Genomic DNA, 26052 nt, shown 5'->3' with positions numbered 1-26052 from the left:
CACGTAGCCCTTTGTCTCTAGTGTCTTTGGACAGCTCTTTGGTCTTGGCCATGTTAGTAGTTGGATTCTTACTGCTTGTATGGGGTGGACAGGTGTCTTTATGCAGCTAATGACCTCAAACAGGTGCATCTAATTTTGATAATAAATGGAGTAGAGGTGGACATTTTAAAGGCAGTCTTTGAGGGTCAGAATTCTAGGTGATAGACAGGTGTTCAAATACTTATTTCCAGCTGTATCATACAAATAAATAGTTTTCAAAAATCATATATTGCGATTTCTGGATTTTTTTTATTATGTCTCTCACAGTGGACATGCACATAGGATGACAATTTTAGCCCCTCCATGATTTCTAAGTGGGAGAACTTGCAAAATAGCAGGGTGTTCAAATACTTATTTTTCTCACTGTACGTCCTTATCTAAACAGGTTCCAAGAATCACTTTACATGTCACCTAAACAACTGTCATAGTGATCAAACAAACTCTATTAAAACGAAACCTGGAGCGCTAATTTATAACAAGTACATAACAGGGCTCCATGCTTATTGTTTTGGGAGCATGTGTGCTTCTAATAAAAAAAAACAGGAGCACAGTCACTTTTTGTAAAACATTAATGTGCCGCCATTTAACATTTAACACCATTTACCATGACAAAAAAGCTTATCAGTTATGATTGATGACACAGGAGTTTAACTTTCCAAAAAAACAAATTTAATATTTTCAAAATTAAGAATAGACCCCTTCAAGGCTTGTAAACATTGAATGACTATCGGGCGCGCGCAGCATGGGGTCAAACTGTTCATACCATCCAGGCTTCATAATTTAATCTAACAGGGCTGAAAAATTATGACTTACCTCAAATGAAGTGAGCACTACAAACACAAGCTTCTTTGATATTTGCATTGTTCCAGTCTACACATTAATTGCTTGCAGCCACAGATGTTGTATTTTTTTTGTTTTTGAGATTCTGCATGAATCGCGAAAACATAACGGAAGACCTGGAGCGATTTTCACAGCCCACGACGTAAGTAGGCCTTTTTGACGATACCGAATAATACGCAACTCAATCTGCTGTAATGACTTTTCTGACCCCGACATGCGCAGTGGAAACCGCATGTGACGTGAACCATGAAGGGGTCTATATATTTGCAATTTAATAAGCTGCATTAAACAATATCACTTTGTAAACATAAATACACAAACAAAATCTACAAAGTCTCTCTGTGGTAACCAGAATGATATTATTTGTGTTCCCACTCCCATATCTACCATACAAGAACGAAACATGCTGTGTATAATGTGATCTACACAAGCAGCTGTGCAAGTACAAACCCTCAGCTCACACAACTCTTTGGCATGTGTGGCAAACATGAAAAGCAGCCAGTCGCAGTGCACGTACCTGGCACGGATGCATTTTTTGCAGTTCTAGCTTTAATTCCAATTGCACTATACAATCATATTATATGCGTTTCTGTAGCTCAACTGGTAGAGCATTGGGTTAACAGTGCAAAAGGTCCCAGGGAACATGCATACTGTTCAAATATATAGTTTGAATGCACTGTGAGTTTGTTTGGATACAAATGTCATCCGTAAGCATCATTGCACCATCTAAAAGGACCGTCCAAAAGGTACTCATGAGCTGCAATTGGGTCACTTCTTGCATCAGTGCGCCTAAATATGTCTATATTTGGATGATTCTCAATAGATATCACAATATTTTTCTGCTTTCTCCTCTAGAATAGACAAAAAAATGTGATTTTATATTCACCTTATTTTTAAAGCCTTTTCTGAATAGGACAATCAAAATGTTTAGTGCAAAACACAAACAATGTAGGAGAAAGTATGCTTTCTCACCTCTTTCTGGTAGGCTAATCCAGCCTTATACAGCTTTATAAACAGATACTGAGTCCATTTATAATAGTCAGGCAGGCAGGTGGTGATCTCCTATTAAAAGATTACACAAGATTTTATTCAGTCAAAAGGAGTTCAACATTTTAAACATTAACATCTAAAATATGAAAGATTTATTTATAATTACATACTTTAAGAAAAGTGTTTCAGTCAGACACATGTTTGCAGTAAGCTAAGCTACTCTGTATGTCCTCTGTTCAGGATCTATAGAGGACAACTATTATCCATAGTTTACAGGTTATGTAATATTTCTGGTTATTATCCTTATCAAAGAATGCTTTAATGAAAATTTGTTTCCTTAACTTTTTATTGTCTAGAGACCACTATATAAAAGTATTAAAAGGTCATATGATGTTGCTTAAATTAACATTATTTTGTGTATTTGGTGTGATGCAATGTGTACCACATACTGTACATACTGTATTATTGTTGCTCCTCTATTCCCTGCCTTTGTAAAACACAGCGATTTTATAAAACGTATTGTTCTGAAAAGCACAGTGTGATCTGATTGGCCAGCTATCCAGTGCATTGTGATTGGCAGAATACCTCAAGTGTGTGACAGAAATGTTGCGCCCCTTACGATATTTGGAATATCAGCTCCCAAAGCACAGCGACTCCATGACATGGCAGTGACAACAATACTACAGCGAGAATTAAAGTCAAACCTCTTTCTTTGCATGTAAATATTGGTGGTGCTATGCAAAACTTCCCACACGGTGATGTAGATATGTGGGGACGTGTTTGAATGAGGCATTTTAGAAAGGCATGGATAAGCCTTCACTTTTAGAAAAATATCTCATTGTGTTTGAGACTCTAATCTTTGCGACATTTATGGATCTTCTATATGCACAAACAACTTTTAACCAAGCAACTAAACATAAGAAAACGCATCATATGACCACTTTAAGCCACTCAGTACTGTGCTCTTACAATGACAGATGTCAGGACACCTTATTTTTTATGCATTTGATATTTGCTAGGTAACGGATCATTTCTGAGTGCCGGTAAAAATACTGTTTGCATAAAGGGTTCCCCCAAAATTAAAATTCAGTCATCAGTTATTCATCCTTGTGTTTTCCAAACCCAGATCCTGTCATTTCCATGAAACAATAGGTGCATAATGTGAGGCACTGACAGCCTCTAACATCCAATCTAAAATCCCCTTTGTGTTTCACAATATAAAAAAGTCGTGCTGCTTCAAGGCAATTTTCATTTTTATCCCTGGCAGAGCTTTTATCACTGAAACAATAATGTAAGATATAGAAGTTGACTGAAAGAGATGTAGTGTAAAACAGGTCAGATTTAACAACTGTGAATGAACACACAAACACACAAACATACATACTCACCCGGTCCCAATTAAAGCAGAGTCCTAGACTGTCTAGCTGCTTCCTCATCGACTCAATATTACTGTAAGACAAAGACAGTAAGGTAATAAAAGTGTTAAGTTACTTGTGCAATTGATCCATCTGTGTGTGTAGTTATGAAGGGGTAGATATACTGCCTGGTAACAATTTCTATGAAGTCTTGATAATCGCAAAAACAGCTATAATATATTTTAATACTTTGCACCTATTTGTTGTTTTAACTTTTAAGAGTTTGATGGTTTATAACACATGATAATCTACCTTTGCACTTCTCACTTTACTTTGAATAATATATTTTTTCATATTATGAATGGTCTTTTTATTGCTTAATGTCAAGATATGAAACGTATAATACATTATAACTTAAAACACTGTAACTATGGAAACTATGTGGAGATCGTCATGTGTACATTTAAATCATCATACGCTTATAACCACATACAGGTTTGTATTACAAAGTATTGTAGCTGTTGTGATACATCATATTATAAAAGTTTTTAATTACAATATTATAATGCATTAAAAAAGTTCTTATAATGCATTATGAATACGGCTTCATAGAAAATGTTGGTTGGTGTGTGTGATGAATCAGGTGGAAAGATGGTTGGCAGTCTTAATGGTTGGCACCTTTTGGTCCATTCCTCTGGATCCAGGCCTCGCTCAATTGCGGCATTCTCAGCAGGCAGACCAAAGGCATCCCAACCCATTGGATTCAACACCTGCAGATCAGACAACATCCAGCTGTAAGTGATGCCACACCTCTCTTCTTTTATAATCTGTGCCAAAATTGATTGAGAAATATCCTGACTAGTGCTTGATCAATATATTTTCATAGGGTCTATAAATCATAAATAAAAGACGTAATAAACAACATACTAAAATTTGAAGAGTTTGGTTCCAAAACACGATAAACGCCATTTAAAAAAAATGAGTTACTGCCAAAATCATTATTATATCAGGTCAGTATTTAAAAGTAAATTCTTAATTTTACGCAAAATGCAATATCCGCCGTGTTATTCTGTCATCTTTTATCCCTTTTATCCCAAAACGCAATAAACGCCACTCCTCCTTTTCTGCAGAATGCAATAAATCCGCTCCACAAATCACAGCGCACCATTCCACCCATTGTAAACAAACAATGGCAGCGCGTTGAGTACATGGAATCCTAGTTTTCCTCATCTACTTTGTACTTCATGTCAACAAACAAAAAAAAAAAAAACTTTAAATTGCATTATTAACCTGTGGTGGTTTTCTGAGACGGGAAAGAAATGTAAGCCATCAACATCTATTAATTTACGCAAGAGGTACTCGGGAGACGGAAAATGCCTGTTGCTTGTTTTCCTCACAGCTTAAAACTTTCCATTATTTTACGCGAAGCCAACAAAAATTTAGCAGGACCAAATCATTTTACAGCTGATCACTGTGAAAAAATGTTAAGCGGCGTCCCAAGTATAACTGCAGCAATGACAGTGTTTTAATATGACAAAGTAAGTGTTTTATGCCATTAATGTTTAATCCGTCTATACCACTAGTCAACTAAATGAATATAACATGGCAAATATGAACGCACACTTTTATATGTTCAATAGATTTATAGCATTTTAAAAAAAAACTTGGATTTATTGCATTTTGTGGGAAAAATAATCAGTTTTTATAATAAATCTTTAAAAATCAAATTATGGATTTAAATTTTTTGTTTTTATAACCTAAAGATGCTGTGTGAACGTTTGTAACAGAAAATAGTGGTTTTCATCTCATCATTACCGAAATCAGTCAAAATGGATTTATTGCGTTTTGGAACCAAACTCTTTCTTTCTTTCATGGAAAATAAAGAAAACATCTCTTATGTGTCATATTTGATCACATGTGAGAAACGAATTACAATTAGGCCAGCTGCAGACAAAGTGCAAACAAATTTGTTGACTCTATTGGAATTTTGCACATATTATATCTATCCTTAAACTGCCACCACACCTTACATTGCAGCATACACCTGCTATGGTAACCAAAATGTCTCTATTTACAGACATGTCATGAACAGAAAAGAAAACTTATGCAAGCATGCAATTTCCTGAAACAGAAATAATAACATAGCATGGCTTTAACTTTTTTTAACTCAACTCAAGACCCAGAAACCAAAGGTTGTTGATTACAGTCTCTACGAGTGGAAGTGGTAAAAAAAAATCAGTCAGTGTATAATGGAGAAAAAAAATGGAGAGCATGAACTCTAAAAAGCATTACAGTCCATTTATTGTGCCTTCATCTACAAAGCAATCATAGAGATAAGATAATAATAACATATCTATTTACATCTTCTGACACCCTCATTTTAGGACTTTATCTACCTTGTCTTTGTGTTTCTCAAGTGTAGATGAGTTTTTGAAATAAAATGTAGAAAAGAACTTAACTTAGAGCAAATTCTGTTCTTTATTCACGATGATGATGTTCTTGACCCGTTTTCATTCTCTTCACCATGCAATGTCAGTTTATAGCAAAATAACTACAACTTGTGCACTATTCCCAGTAAACATTTGTATGCGATTGGTTTTCACATCTTTGTTGCTTCACTGTTTCAAATATGTGAAAAATATTTCACAGTGGGAGTACAGGGAATTAATTTTATAGTGAATAACTAAATTTTCAGTCTCTTCCTCACACTACAGTATAATATCTACATTATGAAGTCTCTATCAAGGTTGTTTGCTTGAATGGAAAAGACCCGCAATAAAAAATGTAAAATATTATTTTGACAGGATTGGAACAAGATGAGGGTAAGTATTTACATTTATGCATTTTATCCAGTGCATTTATGGTATACACATATAAACATCATTATATGTGCCCCCCAAAGATTCAAACCCACAACCTTTGCTCTGTTAAAGTAATGCTCTACCAATTGCTACAAGAACATAATGACAGGATTTTCATTTTTAGTTGAACTGTCCCTTGGGAACAACAGACTCCTTTTAGGGAAGCGTGAAGAGGAATGACAGAGCACACGGTGGTAAAGGAGATTCGGTATCCTTGGTAACCGGCTGCATCTCATTCGTTAAGTGAAGTGGTGAACATTATTAAATCCAACACAAGCACCCATTACAGTTCAGTGCCACAAAACACAACACACAGTCATCCACAACATTCACTAAAAATAAATTACTGACAAACATTTTACTTAAACACAAGGGGACAATATAGTAGCCGAGATAATTAGGCTACACTTTTTTGAAGTCTGTTAGTAAAAGAATTCCCAGATGAAACCCATGTGATCATGGGATTACATGTGGTGACATGTTGTCAATGTAAAAAATATGCTACATTTCTTTTAAATCAACATTATTATTATGTTACGTTAAATTAAATAAGTAAGTTAAACAATTTCAACTTGATTTTATCATTTATGTCAACTTTTCACAAGCCAAATCTTAAAATAGTAGGTTGAATTTAATGTCATGCTGCATTTTTTACAGTGCATGTAAAAAATGTGTGATCATAAAGTTTCACGTGTGGTTTACATGGGAATTTGCACAAAAATGTTAGAAAAACACATATTTCACTTGTGAAAAACGTGAAATCTATTTGTTTTTGGAAGGATTCTTCACAGAGCATCCTTGAAAGAAACAAAACATGACCCTGCCTGTAAAAACCCAGCTTAAGTCATTTATTGTGATCTACTGTTTTCTACATTTACTTCCACCACAATGTAAAAGCAAGTGTTTTGTGTAAATATAACATTGATATCTTTAATATTGACTGAGTAAGATCACGTCAGAGGATGAAATCATACACTCTAAAAATGGCTGGGTTATTTTTGACCCATAATGGGTAAATAAATATTGGACAAAACACATGCTGGGTTAAAAATTACCCCATGCTGGGTCAAAATGGCCCAGTGTTGGGTTGTTGTTATGCAACCATGGGGTATAATAACCCAGCAGTTGAGTTGAAATAACCCAGCATTAGGTACATTTTTAACCCAGCACGGGTTCTGTCCAATATTCACCCATTATGGGTCAAAAATAACCCGGCCATTTTTAGAGTGTACTGAAATGAACTTTGATGCGCCATCTTATCATTAGATTATTTCACAGAAATTCCATGAAATCAGTGCCTTTTGTTGATAATATAATGATTATCTATATCACTTCAAAGTGTACAACATGCGCTTTTGTGATCTGGTCAATGTATGAAGCTATGTCTTGTTAAGAGCAACAAACATATGCTTAAAAAAGATGAACACAATAGATAAAGATGAAGACAATAAAGTTCATTATTTAACATAAGTAACATTAGTTAATGTAATAACTAACATGAACAAACCATGAGCAATACATTTGTTACAGTATTTATTAATCTTTGTTAATGTTAGTTAATAGAAATTAAGCTTTTAATTGTTTGTTCATGTTAGTTCACAGTGCATTAACTAATGTTAACAAGATTTCAATAAAGTATTAGTAATTGTTGAAATCACCATTTACAAATATTAATAAATGCTGTATAAGTGCAGTTCATTATTAGTTAATGTTAACTTATGTAGTTCATTAATGTTAACTAATTGCAAAGTGTTACCAATAAATCTAATATATCACTTATGTTATGTTTCTTGCTCGCCATGTAATGTTTTTGTCTAAAAACTTTACAAAACATTTGTGATTTCTAAATATTTGTAGTTTAATGTATTGTTAGGGAGAGCAGGGGCGAAAGTAAAATAAAAAAAAACTTAATTTTAAAAGATTTTTTTAGACAGAGATATACTTTTGCTGTTATCAATAACTCAACAATGTGGTCTATTAATACCAGGTGGAATTTTAAACAAATGTAAAATGACTTCAGTATATTTTCACTTTGAACATAAGTTGCACATTGTTACTCTTGACCCTGTCAGCTGGGATGAAAGTAACACACAAGGTGGGTCAAAAGTAACACAACAGAACAAGATAGATTTTTGTGTTACACTTGTTTTTAGTAAATATTAGAGCCCGACCGATTTATCGTTTTGCCGATTTTATCGGCCGATATGAGCCTGTCTCAGATATATCTGTATTGGCGTACAAGCCGCAGATATGCCGCCGATATAAACATTTCTTACAGAACATATTAAATGCTTTTGAAAGATGTAAGTACTTGTTTGTCCAGCAAAGTGTACCATATTGGTTGCTAATGGTGACCCAGGTCACTCACTGTAGTGACACCAGCCACTCCCCCACCCCCTTCACTTCAGCCAGTCTCTCAGTTCAGGCGGCAGTCACGCAGCGTGCGGCCCCCATTGAATACGGTGCATCCTTTCATGGCCCCCCAAAGAAAATTTATGGCATAAAACATTGTAAAACTTAACATTTTAATTAAACAAAACATATTAAGTTAATCAATGTAGTGCTGTTTGTTAGTAGCAGTATGTTTCTGAGATTTTAGTACACAGAATTTATAATAAATTAATTTATTTAATAAAAACCAGGGCCATCTCAGGGCCCCCAGTTTGAGAACCACTGGCGCAGTGTCTTCACAACATTTTTACAGCTGTTATTAAGACGCGCTTTGGTCGATTGTATTATAAGTGGACAAGAGAGACGCATTCCCGTTTACATTTGGTGTTTTAAATCCGTCTCTTTTGTCGATTTGTGAGTTAATAAAACGCAAGCGGGAGAAATGAAGCGAGATGGAGAAATGGCACGTTTAAACTACGCGCAGTCGTGCATTTATAAAACAGTATATGAGATTACAGCTGCTTGTGTTGTTAATGAACATGCTCATTTCAGAGCAATTGATTTAATAAGCTTGCGCAACTTTACAACCTCGCAAAATAAAAGAGGCAGAAAGAAGACGCTTTAGTTTTATAAAAGTTTAAAGTTTGCGCCAAACACTGTGGGATTGTGTTATAAAAACATTGTGCACTACATTAAACAGTAGCCTATATCAGTATGTTGTCAGTCAAGCATTGTCGTCTTAATGGTAAGTTGCTAACTAATTTGTGAAGTACATAACTTACTGTAAAGCTAATAAACAAGGACTTCACAAGTTTTCCTTTTTCAATACAAGTCCAATATAACGTTATTCTCGTCAAAACTGCAAATGATGCAAGTTTTATGTATTTTGTTCTGTTTGTGTTTTAAAGTTATTTTTAATAAGTCAAGTTTAATGTTTAGTGCACTGATATCAGACTCATTTTGGATAATAAACTTTATTGACTTAATTAACTTCTTGACTATAGTACATATCTTAGTCACGTGTTTAATCACCACATTTGTGAGTGGTCATTGCATTGCATTGTATTTATTTATATTCTGTTAACGTATATATGTATTCTATGTACAGTATTGTAGTATAATAATTTAATTTTGTAACATAATGCAACAGTATTAGCAGCAAGAACTCCTGACAAGAAGTCAAACTTCAGGACGTGTTAAAGCCCTAAATAACATTGATCAGTAATGTAACACATGAAATGAGAAACAGTGTATAGATTGACAAAACAGTAACAAAATAATGCAATATTAGTCAGCACTGTCAAGGGTTGCGTGCTAAAGATGCGAAAATCTGAGAAAATACTCTTCAACAACCCAGCATTGGGTCATCATTTTTAACCCAGCATATGTTTTATCCAATATTTACCCATTATGGGTCATTATGGAAATGTTTTATATAAACTCACGATCTTGATTCATACATAAATGCGATCTTCTTTATAAATGACGGCGTTTATCTTGCATATAGTTCCCTGTATTCAGAGAGCGCATTCACGTGTTCACGTATTTACCTTCCTTTTACTGTCTATATTTACATTACGATCCAGGATGCTATAGCAGTCAGTCAAACTTGCTCAAACTCACACAGTGTAAAACCAAACCCTATTCATTCACCAATCAGATCCGAGCGTTTTTCTCTTCACTCTTCCTCAATTGCTGCGTTCCGCTGTCACTCGCGTGATGTATAACAAAGCGGCAGACCTTAACACATCAGTTTACTTGGATTTGGAGTGACAATTTTCACACAAAAGAGAAGAAAAGTGAGCGCCATTGCGGAAAATCCTAGTGGCGAGGGAGAGAGAGACGATGCAACAATATTTGTTTGGAAAAAGGCAAGGAAATACTTCTGGTCGTTTCTCAATTGGAAGGCTGCAGCCTCCGGAGGTCAAACATGCAGGCTGCATACGTCATCAAGCCTGGTTTATTAAGGTAAACTGAGCATTACATTCGCAAGTCATAAGCATACTGCAACAATTTACGATTAACTAAGTATAATAGTCAACTTTATAATTGTTAATATTCTGAAATAAGACAGTCTTGATGACGTATGCAGCTTAGAAATACGACATCCGGAGGCTGCAACCTTCAGATTGAGAAATGGCTTCTGCCTCGAGTTCCTCATCAGAAAGTTGTAACATGACTGCGTTTCTCCCTGATGCCTCAAAATGTTGATCTTTTAGCGTTTTAAATGTTTAGTTTTTAGTTTATTTTTAAGGTTGGCCAGTTCTTTTCCTTTGCGACAGTGCTGCGGCGCTTGTGGCCTCTTGGGGCGCTAGGCGTGAAAAATACATGTCTAGCGCCCCCTAGTGGCCAAAAAGTTCTGCGGTGTGCCTTTAAAGGTGCAGTGTGTAATTTTTAGAAGGATCTCTTGACAGAAATGCAAAATAATAAGAATAACTATATTATCAGGGGTGTATAAACGCCTTTCATAATGAACCGTTATGTTTTTATTACTTTAGAATGAGACGTTTTTATCTACATACACCAAGGGTCCCCTTACATGGAAGTCGGCGTTTTGTGCCACCATGTTTCTACAGAAGCTCTTAAAGGACAAACTTTTTTATTACGTTGTCTCCAATCATGACATGTTTGTCAGGTGGTGGCTACCGTAGCTTCTCTATGCATTTCAAAAGCAAGGGGTGAGCTGTGAACTGAGCTTTTGGTTGCAATTTGGAACCTCACCACTAGATTCCGCTAAAATTTACACACTGCACCTTTAAAGTGTGCAATTTTAGTTTAAAAAATGAGTGCATCATGTGAAAATGAAGACTGAAATAAAATCAAACTTGTTTGTATGTACTGAAGCATACCATGAACTCCATGGGCTCTCTCTTACACCCGGCGCAATGCAGCGCAATGAGCGACGCAAGTGTCTTTTGCTAGTTTCCACCCGGCACAATTATCATTTTCACGTTTAGCTCCACGTTGTTTAAATACCCTTTTGCGCCCATGGGCATTCTGGTCTGAAAGCGAGGTGTGTTCAGGCGCATTGTTGGAGCGTTGCTATTTTGAGGCAACTCAAATAGACTACGCCATTGACCAACAAAAACCTGTTCTAAAATCTAAAGTCAATGGCGCAATGTGTTTTATGTTATTTAAAGAGCACATTAGTAATAAGCGCCTAAACGGGACGACAATGCAGGTTTGCTTAACACATACATGAATGCGCAGCAGCACAAACACGCTTTTAAATATGAAAGATTAAAGGATTGAATGTAAAAGATTATTATTGAGTCTCTTGGACATAAATGAGGACTAATTATGAGATGTTAGAAGGCGCAATGCATCTGTTTTTAAATGTTTTTTTTTTTAAATGCTACCTCACGGATTTATTGTATATGATGACTCTGTACCTGTGGATATGGTGAGATGAGAAACATTTTTAAGTAATGCTTATAAAAAACTTGTGACGCTGTCCAAGTGCTAAAACTTGCGGAGAGCCGTTTGTAAATTCTTTATCTCTTGTTTGTTACAAATAAAGTATTTTTACAGTACAAACCTTTTCTTACTTGTAAATTATTTTTTGATGATATTGGACAGCCATAGATTTAAAGCAATTACAAGCCTGCTTTTTTACTTCCATGACTAAAAGAAAACAGGTTTTAAAGGTTTTAATAAAAAGATAACAATTCAATACAAGTGAAAAACAACTCCATTATTTAACATTTATCTTAAACTGGGGAACTTCTTCCTCCGTTTAGTTTTTCAGTTCACAAAGTCCGTCATCTAAATAGGGATTAGACATAGCGCCAGTGCAACTGTCTTTTAAAGGGGATGAGAGCTGAGACTCTCATTGGTTTATTGCACGTTACGCCCAAAATACTCCCATTACTCATTAAAAAATAGGACCAATCCTTTTCGACCATGCGCTCGGCGCACAAACCATTTTTCCCGTCTTTAAATTAGCAAAAGTGGATTCGGACACGCCCATTTAGACGTTGCGCTGTGCGCTTTAGACAATGAGCTTCGATCGTTAAAATAAGGCCCCATGTGTTCAAAAATATCTGTACTGTTGTTATACATGGGGAGTGTGCTTTTTAGTTGTCACTTTATGTTATACTTTAATGAACACTTAAATGCATGATGGATTAAGGACAATTTTTCTGTCATATACATTTATCAGAAGACATTTAAAAAAAACCTTAACAAATTTATAATGAGAATGATAGATGATACTTAGTGCTGTATTATTACACTGTATGAAAATAAAGTTTTTTTATCCAATGTATGTTACTTTTAATGGAATCTCAGCAGGTTACATGAACATATTTAGAAACTGTACAAGATGTCATGACAATACCAGTGTAAGAGGCTGGAGCTGTGTAACAACAGATCCAACAGAGGGAATACATCCTGAATCAGAGCCAGATATCTTGCTTTAACAGGTCTTACTTCCATGAGAACCTACAACTGTGAAATGCTTTGTTTCTTTTCTGTTTGTGGAGGTGGGCATCGGTCTGTACATGTGTACAAGTGAGAACTGTAAATACATATTTTTTTCTGAAATGTTGTGAAACAACATTGGTGGGCGGACAAGTTCAAGTATTAATCAGAGATATGAAATACAGTCTTGTCTATGAGAGCTACAATCTTATCTGTATGCTCTTACAGGACCATGATTTGATTTGATACCCTGATATCTAGTCTTGTGTCATATGTATGGATTAGAGATAAGCAGCCAAATCAGTAATTGTTACCAAAACACTTTTTACACTTTTCAGTTATTGATTGTTTAATGCCAATCAAAAAACAACTACGCATGCAATAGCACGACATAATTACAATACATATTATTAATATAAATGCAACAATGATCGCTATTATTTATAGTAATTAAAACATTATACATTTGTTTTTGATACATATTCATTGTAGACACCTAAATATTTAAGTAACTGGTATCAGTATCCTTAGAGGATTACAAGAAGGCAGATGGTTAGATTAAAAGTAACTCCCCAAGTCATGGTCTGTTTCAGTGAAAGTCTCCAAACTGAAGACTGTCAATTCCAATTCAATCAACAGTTTCACTTTGTCAAGACTAATTAAATCACAATGCTTTGCTTACAACACACACCAGATGCTGCCATTCACTTTAATCAGACAGAGATTAGTCTTGGACCGAAGCGGAGACATTTAAAGGACATTCAAAGGAAAGAAACGGAGAAAACTAAATAAAGACAATCAAATGTTTTACAAGGTTCATACTTTACCCTGACATTTAAAACAGGATGTTATGGTTAAAAGATTTTACAAAGTACATTAGTAAACCCTGGGTTAATGTTCTCATTTACATATTTATGAGGTCAACAACATTAATTAAAAAATACAGCTCATGACAGGCAAGCTTTCCATTTCAATAAGCTTGACCATCAGGAGAACATTGCCATGTAAAATCTTTCAGAAATTTAAGTTCACTGACAATCGGGCCAATTTTGCATTAATTATCGCGGACATATTGTCTGTGTTATGGCCCAGCTTGTCAGGGAACTACAGCTCTGTGTAGTAAATGCTGCTCCGTCTGAAAGCAGGGACAATATGGGACAATATTTAAATGGGATAATAACAGGGTAGACTGGTAATATATATGAGAATCTCAGGAAAAATAAGAAGGGGGGTCAGGAATGATCTGTCCTCATGTTGTATCTTCCTTGTATCTTAACCTCCTAAGTTGTTGTTTCCATCATAATACTTAATTCTGTGTAACTGGAACCCGTTATATACAAACATGGACAATTACACTGCTTTATGTTCAAAGAAAAATATTTCTTTATTGTATTTATTGGTTCTTCCCAACCCCAAAATAGCTGGAAAAAATCGAAGATGCAAACCAAACCAAAGCTCGGGTCTTTGGAGGTTAATACACCTTTATCACTTGCCTGTTTCTTTCTCTTGTTGATTAAATTAATTTGTGGCTATCACGCAGGTATTCAATTAATTGACTCATTTCATTTTGACCAAACTACAAACCTACAAAGGGACAATGTAAACTATAAAAAAAAACTATTGTAAAACTTCTCGTTCTGGTTCTTCATTCTGATTGGTTGAAACCAGACATGGGGACTTGTGACTTGGTGACTTGGACTCGAGTCGACTTGAGTCACTATTTTTGTGACTTGTGACTTGACAAAAAATGAAATACTTGAGACTTGACTCAGACTTGGAAGTTAAAGACTCGGGACTTGACTTGACTTGAGACACGATGACTTGAATGACACATCATGTTTTCAGTTTGAATATAAAAATATATAAACTATTAAAAAAAATAAAGTTGACCCAGCTGGAGCGCAGGCTGAGAATGGCTTTGTCATGACTGAATCACGACATTATCATCAGTCATGCCCTCTCGTACCTTACTCACACCACGCCCACTTAGAACAGATATCAACATGTCAGCGAGAGGGATAGCTTGGGTCATCGCTTTCGGCTTCAGCAAGATGGCAAAAGACGAACAGTGCGTCGCAAGACATGCAACATTAAAGTCACAGGCAGCCAGACGACAACCTCCAATTTCGTCCGTCATTTGAAGAGCCATTCTGCCCAGTAAGTGCTTGTCAATTTGTTAATATCTGGTTAGTTGGTAGTTAGCTAATGTAATAATAGCTAAAGTAGCCATTAACCCTCATCATACCGTGTTAGGGACAATGTGGGCAAAATCATTTTGATTTATTTTTTTAAAATACTTCCCTTGATCTGAGCGGTACGAGACTTGGCTACTTTTTCTATGTTTGCCATCTGAACACACACACAGAGAAAAAAGATTGGATTCTACAATGTTAGGGCCGGTTCACATATCGCCTCTTTTGTACGCTCAAGTTTGTTATTTCAAATGTAGGCGCGTGAACGGAAGAGATTACAATTTTGTTTGATTCCATGATGTATTTTACTGAACACAAGTATTTCTTTATATCTTTATATTTTATAAATCTTCATTAAGATCAGATTCTGCAGGTAAAATTACAATAATAAGGTGACTTGACTTGGACTTGACTTGACCTACTACTGGACTTGACTTGACATAGCCTGTGACTCGACTTGACTTGCCCAAGAAAAAAAATACTTGGGACTTACTTGAGACTTGAAGGTTCAGACTTGAGACTTACTTGAGACTTGCACATGTGTGACTTGGTCCCATCTCTGGTTGAAACGCATTCTAAGCCGTGATAAAATACCCCGGTAACTTCACGGTTCAGAGCCCATTACATAGGTATCACTGCGTCAATGTTGTTGCGTACTGATTTATGTAAATAAACCCCACAATCTTTAATCATATTTTTAATTTGTCTACAATTGCACAATTAATGGCGATATCCAGATAAATGTCAATAAATAGTTTTGAGTCATCTCGTCAATAAAGAGAAAATGAAGAGTTTGGTTCCAAAACGCGATAAACGCCATTTTTGAAAAAAATGAGTTACTGCCAAAATCAGTATTATATCAGGTCAGTATTTAAAAGTAAATTCTTAATTTTACGCAAAATCCAATATCCGCCATGTTATTCTGTCATCTTTTCTACCTTTTTTCCCAAAATGCGATAAACGCCACTACCCCTTTTTACAGAACGCAATAAATCCTACAGCGCACCATTCACGCAATGTAAACAAACAATGGCGCCGCGCTGAGTACACGGAGTCCTAGTTTTCCTCATCTACTTTGTACTTTGTGATCAACAAACAAAACAAAATAATACTTTAATTGCATTGATAAACCTGTGATGGTTTTCTGTGATGGGAAAGAAACGTAAGCGATCAACATCTAATAATTTCCCTGAGAGGCACTCGGGAGACGGGTGCTTGTTCTCCCGACAGCAAGCTTCTCATGCTAACACATTGACCCCAGAGGATCTTATGAAAAACTTTACATAATTTTACTCAAAGTCAACGACAATCGAGCAGGACTAAAACATTTTACAGCTGATCGATGTGAAAGACGTTAAGCGACGACGTCAAGTATAACCGCAATGACAGGGTTCTTAATATAACAAAGTAAGTGTTTTGATTAATAACATTAATGTTTATATTTTTAATTAGTGTGTAACTAGTCAACTAAATGAATATAACATGGCAAAGATGAATGCACGTTTATATATTGATTCAATAGATTTATAGCCTTTTGAATAAAAACTTGTCATGGATTTATTGCATTTTGTGGAAAAAATAATCAGTTTTTATAATAAATCTTTGAAAATCAACTTATGGATTTGAATTTTTTATGTTTTTATAACCTAAAGATGCTATGTGAAAGTTTGTAACAGAAAATAGTTGTTTTCATCTTGTCACTTTCTTGGTATAGAAAACACGTTTTTACCAAAATTTGTCAAAATGGATTTATTGCGTTTTGGAACCAAACTCTTCAAATGTTCTCTATGAGTTTCTATCTTAAATTTATATCTCTGCTATTATCCATTGGGTGGCGATCTTACCCAACTTAAACACTGACGCATTCACTCAACACACTAAAAACACAGAAGTTTTGATCAGGCTCTGAATCTGATCTCTTAAAGAGCCTGTAAGATGACAATTTTAAGCATCCTATCACTATTTATAAGTCCCGGACAACCGGTTTAAATGCATGCAAGGTCAAAAAACACTGTAATTTTCTCAAAATATAAATGTAAAATTAAATTACCCCATTTCTCAGAGATCCCCAAACGATTCATGTGAAGCCGTTCAATGACTCAAGTCTGCCTAAACCCCACCTTTCAGTAGCCTACTCTGCTCTGATTGGTCAACTGACAGAGTGTCTTTGCACAGATCACAGATCAGTCTCACAGACCACAGATCGGTGGCACAGACCAACAACAGTGCAACATGTAGTGACCTCGTGCTAACATGATTTACTGAGAAGACATTGTCAACATCAATACACATCATTCATCATTAATCCAAGCAATAAAAACGACGATTGAAACTAACATTTTACACTCATTTAAGCATTTATGTAAACTAACCGGGTCATAGCAAAACCGTAAATAAGCATGCATTAGCCGTTTGCTAACGTGAGTCTCTGACAGTAAATTAACAGTTTAAACACACAACATCTTTCATCATTAATCCAAACAATACAAACGACGATTGAAACTAACAATTTTACACTCATTTAAGCATTTATCTAAACTAACCGGGTCATAGCAAAACCGCTTGCTATCGTGACTCTGACAGTATATAAGTTAGAGTTTAAACAACGATATCATTCATCATTAATCCAAGCAATAAAAACGACTATAGACATTTTACACTCATTTAAGCAAATATGTAGCTATAATCATACTTACAGGTTGTGGTTAGGAGACGCATGTTGTTCCAAATAAAGTGGGTACTGAACCATCTTTCATTGCCAAACGTCTAAATCCCTCCGTCAAAAAATTAATTAAATTAAACAAAATAATTTTAACCACTGATTCTTCACAGCCAGACACGTTTAGAATATCCCTCCTTGAAAAAGTCTCCTTTGGTAGTGAAAACAACACAAGCTGAAAACACAGCGTGAGCTGATTTTTACACTCACACTCAAACTAGCTGTGGGCAGGTCATAGTTTTCGTTTCTCCCGCAGGCAAGGCTGTAGGCGGAGATTAGCATCTCGTGTGACGTGGATGCGTTCGTGTGACGTGGATAAAGACAGGCAGGAGATTCAATCCATATAACGACTCGTTTCAGCGATTCAGAGTCGACTCCCTGCTTTAGAAGCCAATAACTTTATTAATCGTGCACTTTTTGGTTCAACTACTTTACACGTTGTTTACATTGATGGACAGCTACACGACACACTGCAATAAAGGTTAGTTTCGATTTTGGATCTGTGTGGCTCTTTAAAAAAGTTCTTCACAAAAATGAAATTATCTCAGCGTTTAGCTGAAAATTTTAGAGGGGATAAGAGAACAAATGAAGGTAGGATACAACTTTTTTTTAAAGCGGAGCGTCTATTCTTTCATTTGATATATTTTATGTTTATTTAAAGAAGATCGTTTTTCTGGAAGGCATTAAAATAAAACTAGGTGGCAACTTAAAAAAAAAAAACGCTGACAGGGAAAGAGCTAAAGTTTAGAATGCTTCCATGCATATTTGATTAATACTTCAACAGTTGCACAATATAAATGTTAATGTTTAAATTAGATGTTGATTTATGAAAATAAACACCACAGTCTTAAATCATATTTTCATTGTGTCTTTGCTGCGTCTGTGTTGCTTGAGAACTGCGCTCTGTTTCAGTCACACTTGATTCTGAGGAACTACTTTGTGTGGCGGAAGAGTAATATTTGTACTAATATAATTACAACTTATTTGTGTTTTATTTAATGAAATCCTGCTATGCATATGAAGCAACAGTTTTATAAAAGCAATAAGCCCCGCAAAGTAGTGGGGTTACAGTGCATTTTATAACAGCTAAGGGGGTTTTAGGCACGACGCGTACAACGCCCCTTAGCTGTTATAAAATGCACTGCTAACCCACTGCTTCTTGGGGCTTATTGCTTTATTAAACCTCATTCAGACCATCATTCAGGGAGAAAGTTAAGAAAAGTTTAACTTTAAGCAAATAATTAGCGGTTTTCGGGAGCGACAACCAATTATAGCGAAGCAGTGAAGTTCCTTCTCTCGGCAGTTACTGGAGTGGATGGTTGTTTATGACAACCAGATTTAGAAACACCTCATTGAAAGAGACGAGCGACACACAGTGAGAAAGTCGCTGGTGGTCTGAATGAGGCTTTAGGCTTAGAATTTAGAGATCATTTACATGAAACCATTTTCAACTAAAACTAAAAATGTTTTATTTGTTTTGGCCATTCATTTAGGTGACACTGGCATTTTAAGGGGGCCTGAAAAAGCAAACGTCTTTGTCGTGTTTGTTGATGTCATGTCACATCGCCAACAACTGGCATGCGAGTAATGTAATGTTTTTAGTCACTTTGGCAGTTCTGTGTAGTCATTTTAACAGCGTTGTCATATGTGCAGGAAAAATGCAAGTGCAAAATTTTTACATTGTAAGTACATTGTTGTCGTACCCTTAGAAATAAGTTGCAGATTTAGAAAAATAGTATTATTATCATCTCATGGATCATGTCTATCCAATAGCTGTTTCTTTAGACCTTCACATTGCGTTTTCGAAAAAATCAAATACATTATACGATACATGGGGTGCTTAAGCCCCCGGAGCACCCTCACATCGCCACTGTAAACAATGCCCTGGTGCACATTCGAGTGTTCCCATACAGTCAAGCATTGTTTACCTTTAAGTCAAGTCTTCTTGTGCACAGTTGTGCATTCAAGCATTTGTGAGAGCAGGCTATTGACCACGTACACAAACATATGCGTATGAAGCATGCACACAGTCACCTAGTAGACCCTTCTATTTGTGCTTACAATGCCACACACACACACACAGATGATCCTAAAAACTCTCCATGCAGACTCTACTGATGGCAATATTTACAACATCAAACAACGCAAGTATACTTTCTCTTTAGTATATACTTTAGAAACATTTCTGACATTAGTTCTTCAGTGAGACGAGCTGCCGACTTTATTAAAACGTGTGAGGAGGACAGTATGAACATGATGACACAGTTTGAGAAGCAGCGCTAATTAAAAAAATAAAATATTCACATCGCTTTCAATATTCAGACACTTTATAATTAAAACACCCTATTCCACAGAGACCTTGACTACAGCTTTTACATACATGGGCGTGTGCTTTGATGCCTGCGTGTAGGTGGGTGAACATAAAAACATTAAAAATATGAAAAAAAAAATCCTGAAAGTGTATAAATGCATGTCGTGATGGATAGTGAGCAGTAAAATTCCATTACCTGGTGGCCTCTCATCCTCTGGAAATGGCCGATGGTATCGCTGATGGTGTAAACCCTAACGTGACCCATGTGTAGACGGCCTGATGGATACGGGAACATAGAGAGAACGTAGAACTTCTTCTTGGAGATCTAGGCATAAAAAAAAGTTTCATTTCTATAATGTGTTCCTGAAACCCCAGTATACCAGGCAGTTCTCACAGTAAACTGTCCATGCAGGCTTTTTGAAACAAGTGTTGTGAATAATGTCTCGCTGATAAGTCTGTTGACCTCTCTAAGTCTCATACACTCTCAGCGGTTTTAATGATTCATGGCATGCTGCCCGCCGTACTGGGCAGCATTAATCAGCGCAGGTCAAAATGGGCTTGAATTATTCAACGGCTGACAGAGGCAGGGAACCATCTCTCCGACAAGCCCTTTCCTCAATGTAGGCGAATTAGCTTTCAGACAGGTATAATTACAAACACTGATACATTTGGTAAATAAATAAGCACTTCAGGTCAGATCTAAGCAAGGCACACCCACTGAAACACACACAAGGGAACCGCTTTGTATTTATAGCACATCTATTGTTCAAGAAACCCTTTGTTAAAGCCAGAAGATAGATACCGAGTGTGGGACATGCATTAAAACAATGACAAACAGAGCGGCAACATATGGAAGAGAGCCTGCTTCACATTTGTCTGGGGAATGAAAGTAAAACGAACGTGTTAAATGGTACCGTCACACGGTCAGACTATTTATAGAATAACGGCATGAGAAAATCTTCACACGAAAACTATCACAATTCAATACACATAATTCTCTGCTTTTAAATGTACTTCACTCATCTACATTAATACACAACATATTGATCAATAAATAAGCTCAAACTATTGTATTGTATTTTCTCACACAAACATATTAATTGGCTTCAAAGGACATTTGTTAACCTAATCATTGTGATTACTTGGATGATAGATTGGCACCTATTCAATGCCATTGACAAAGTAAGAAAGAGCCCGGATATGATTTAATATAACTCTGTTCAGCTGAAGAAAGAAAGTCATATACGTCTGATGTAGTACGATTGAGTAAATTATGAGAGAAATTTAATTTTCCAGTGAGCATGAAATCATTTAAATGAAATGACCTTTAAATTATTCACTATTAAAAATATATTACAAACATAAATAATTAAATGCGATGCATCAAGTCCTTTCAGTCCATTTACAGTCTTTCAATGATTCTTTAATTCAACTACAGATCTACAAAATAAAAATAGCAGCAGATTTTCAAGGCAAGCCAAAAGTTGGAAGAGTCAGACAGATACTGGACCCTGTAATATTAAACCACCGTATTTTGGCTCTTTATCCTTGATCTGTGGACCCAAGTGTCTAATGCCGAGTTCAGACTGCATGGTTTTCAAAGTAGTCGGCTCACAGATCTTTTCATACTGCATAACTATCTGGGATAGCGTTCAGTCGCTGTTTTCACACTGCATGATGGATCGTAGACAGGGGGTTTCACACTGAATAACTTTACCATAGGAAGCATCACCGACAACTTTGTCTCAGTCCGCAAACTACGGCCCTGTCCCAAATGGCACCTCCTCCTCAGAGTCCACACTTTGATGACATCATAGGGGCTGTTTACACTTGGTATTAAGATGTGTTTTCGTCGATCGGATCACAAGTGGACGAGAGAGACACATTACGTTTACTCCTGGTATTTAATTCCGTCTCTTTTGTCCACTTTCGACCGCTTCTGTCCTGAATACTGTGAGAGGGTGGTCTGGGAGACGGTGGGCGAGTCTCTCTGCTGTCATTCAAACCCGAGCGGGAGTAATTATGAGTTTATATGGACGCAAAGTAATATTATGTCGGAGTGCACTGCTTGTTTAGCAAGTAAACATGCTGCACAGTGTTTTGTACATGAGTATGTAAGAGCTTTCTTTGAATTTTCAGCGCAATTGATGAAATAGGATTGCGCAACTTTCACACGCTTTCAAAACGAAACTACGGAGATCAGCCGCTTGGTTTTATCAATGAAAGGCTACAAATAGCGCTGTTCACCGAATGTTTACGCCAGAAGTAAAAAAAGACGTAAAACTTGTGTTTAATACCTCAGATTAGATAAATGGGCTGTTCGAACACATTAAACCACATGTGCGTTCCGCAACTCCAAAGCGATCCGATCGAAAGTGGTTTCGACCACCTCTGGATGTGGTTGAAAGTGGTCGAAAGTGGACGAGCTCAAAACGTTTTGAACACCGTTTACACCTGGCATTAACGTCGTCCACTTGTGATCCGATCGACGAAAACACATGTTAATGCCAAATGTAAACAGCCTCATAGAGTGCAGACTTTAGGGTCCCTTGATGCGAGTCCACGTAAGGTGAACCGGAGTCGTATTTTGGGACAGACTTGAGCGTCACGCCAAAAATAGGAAGAGAAGTTGCCCGTCAGTGTGAACTCCTCCCTTCCGTCGTCTGATTGGTCTGTTTGCTCTTTCGCAAGGACTTCTGGGTTGGTAAAGTGCGTGAAGCCTACTGCACCGCGGGCTTCGCCAGAGACCGCAACAAGGGGGCAAAGGAGGCACTGATGAGCACACTTCAAAGCCTAAAAATGACAGATGGGACACCCTACGGACTCGTAGACTAAGCGAGCACACGCAATTTAAGGCCACGAGACCGAAAGTCCACATGAAGTGCGCCGTTTGTGACAGGGCCAAAGTCTCACAACCAAACGCACGCGAGAAATTACAAGGAAACAAAGCGAGGTCACACGTGCAAGATCGGAGTTCCAACGTGGGACTTGGATCATAACTCCTCCTCAAACTTTCCAGCTGCCCTGTATGTTGCCATCTCATTGGCTGTAGGTCATCGCAATGTTATTTTTTAGTCATAACACATGATTTTGAATCGCCAACAGGTTCAGATATCTAGCATGCAAGATCTCTCACGAGTGTCGGGGACTCGTTGGCGATTCTGCACAAGCACTGATTTGCCTGTAATTTCAGGCATTTGCCGGCGATTTCTCAAAACCTCTTGGCGAGTAAAAATCAGGGCTAAAATTGTGCAGTCTGAACTCGTCATAAGAGCTTAAATGACTCATAATGGGGATTTGTGTATTTTGTGAGGAATGTAATTCTGCATCGTTAGTAGGACCTACTTCACTCAATAGGCCTATATCACAATATGGCGGCTTATGTCAAAAATAACAGTAGCAGATATTATATGTATACTTATATAATACTTTTATGGACATTTCAAATAAAATATTTGTGTGTATATAAGTATATATATACACACACACATACATATATATACACATATATATATACACATACATATATATACACATACATATATATATGAAGAGTTTGGTTCCAAAACGCGATAAACGCCATTTTTGAAAAAAATGAGTTACTGCCAAAATCAGTATTATATCAGGTCAGTAGTTAAAAGTAAATAATTAATTTTACGCAAAATCCAATACCCGCCGTGATATTCTGTCATCTTTTCTCCCTTTTTTCCCAAAATGCGACAAACGCCACTCCTCCTTTTTTACAGAACGCAATAAATCCATTTCTGTTATTACAGCGGACCAGTCACGCAATGTAAACAAACATGGCGGCGCGCCGAGTACACGGAGTCCTAGTTTTCCTCATCTACTTTGTACTTCGTGATCAACAAACAAAACACAATAAAACTTTAATAGCATTGCCAAACCTGTGGTGGTTTTCTGTGACGGGAAAGAAACGTAAGCCATCAACAGCTAATAATTTCCGCGAGAGGCACTCGGTTGCTTGTTCTCCAGACAGCATCAAGCTTCTCATGCTAAAACATTGTGTTCTTACAAAGTAAGTGTTTTGGTTAATGCCATTAATGTTTATTTTTTAATCATTGTATACCACTAGTCAACTAAATAAATATAAAATGGTAAAGATGAATGCACATTTATACATTGATTTAATAGATTTATAGCATTTTGAAATAAAAAACTGTCATGGATTTATTGCATTTTGTGGAAAAAAGAATTAGTTTTTATAATAAATCTTTGAAAATCAAGTTATGGATTTGAATTTTTTATGTTTTTATAACCTAAAGATGCTGTGTGAAAGTTTGTAACAGAAAATACTGGTTTTCATCTTGTCACTTTCTTGGTATAGAAAACACGTTTTTTACCGAAATTTGTCAAAATGGATTTATTGCGTTTTGGAACCAAACTCTTCATATATATATATATATATATATATATATATATATATATACTTATATATATATACTTATATATACACACTAAAAGTAAAAATTGAAACCAACAAACAAATAAAATTAGCATGACAACACACGTTTTGTTTAACACAGAATAATGTGTCCAGAAGACTGTATATATATGTATGTCTGTATGTCTGTCTGTATATGTATATATATGTATATATATATATATATATATATATATATATATATATATATATATATATATATATATATATATATATATATATATATATATATATATATATATATATATATATATATATATATATATACACATAGCAAAGTGGCATTGTGAGAAGACTTGTCTTGTGTTCATTTGTAGAGTTTCCAGAACCACTCGAAACTTACAACTGCAATCATACCAACCACAGAATTTTAAGGCACTAAAACATTTTGATTTTCCCTGCGGGGAGCATTGTCTCAATTAACTATGATTCAGGAGATTGTAGATGTGTGTTGTTTGCGCATTCACCAGCAGGTGGCTGACGCACTGTAAAAAATACTTTGCTGCCTTAACATTTTTTGTTGAATTAGCTCGGATTTACAAGTCATTTCAACTTACTATTATTTATCTTGACTAGATATGAGTTGTTATAACTACAGGTGAGTTGTTATAACTTATAAAATTAAGTTGACTTGTGTTAAGTTGTGACAACTCATCTGACATGACAAATTTTTTTAAGGCAGCAAAGTTTTACAGTGTACAGTACGCGATAAAATAAGACATTATGCTATTGATGTATGCTTTCTTTAACCTCCGTAAAGTGCTTAGCAGTAGAGGTCTTCATGGCTCCACTTAGATCCGAAAACCCGAGGTCCGACCCGAATGGGTTCGGGTCTAAAAGTTTCATGCGTGCCTTGGACACGGGTCGAGTATAATATTAGTGGCATCGGGTCTCTGGTAATTTAAAATGATTTTATTTTTGCTGTACGAACCCGAGAAGAACTCTTTCGCATGTTTGCCAAGAGCCATTGGGTCGGTCGGTCTAATTTTCTCGGGTTTGTCTCAGGTCGGGTCTTTCTTTTAAAAAAAGATTTTTGCACGTCGAGTTCGGGTAAAAAGTGATCCGGGTGATTTTGTGTCGGGCATATGTCTTTGGAGCCAAGAAGACCTCTACACGCGTTAAAACTTTGTTTTAAAAGTAGGCGGGAGTATAATCCATAATATCCAAATAGCGCTGTTATTTCCGTGAGACATGATAACAGCATAGAGGGTATCAGCGAAGTGACTGACTGCTCTGTGCTCTCTAGCTACCTGGTGGGTGGAGACCTGCGAGTCGGGTGGTGGGCGGTAAAATTCAAACAGAATGTGACGAAACGGCTAGCTACGTCACAACGGCGCCGAGTTTGAACTCGTGCAATCTGAGACTCAAGGCAGAGGCCAAACCTGTATCTCACTCAAAACAGCATGGATGGATTCAAGTTTGTATGCATGTGGGAGCATCAGAGACACAAATGAACTAGAGCCCGACCGA

The 26052-nt window shown here is 36.3% G+C and overlaps 1 protein-coding gene across 1 annotated transcript in view; it reads right to left on the bottom strand.

Annotated features, from left to right (window-relative positions):
* Window positions 1-26052, bottom strand: part of lars2 (leucyl-tRNA synthetase 2, mitochondrial) — an 86810-nt gene that overhangs the window by 53311 nt on the left and 7447 nt on the right. Inside the window, exons 3-6 of the mRNA XM_055209917.2 lie at window positions 20317-20445; window positions 3903-3994; window positions 3258-3318; window positions 1852-1941 (exon numbers count right to left, since the gene is read on the bottom strand). Coding sequence (XP_055065892.2) covers window positions 1852-1941; window positions 3258-3318; window positions 3903-3994; window positions 20317-20445 — 372 coding nt within the window. The remainder of the gene's footprint in view (window positions 1-1851; window positions 1942-3257; window positions 3319-3902; window positions 3995-20316; window positions 20446-26052) is intronic.

The sequence above is a fragment of the Misgurnus anguillicaudatus genome, chromosome 10 (genome assembly GCF_027580225.2).
Source record: "Misgurnus anguillicaudatus chromosome 10, ASM2758022v2, whole genome shotgun sequence".
Lineage (NCBI taxonomy): Eukaryota > Metazoa > Chordata > Actinopteri > Cypriniformes > Cobitidae > Misgurnus > Misgurnus anguillicaudatus.
Note: the sequence above shows the minus strand (reverse complement) of the source record. Positions and strands in the feature narration are given on the sequence as shown.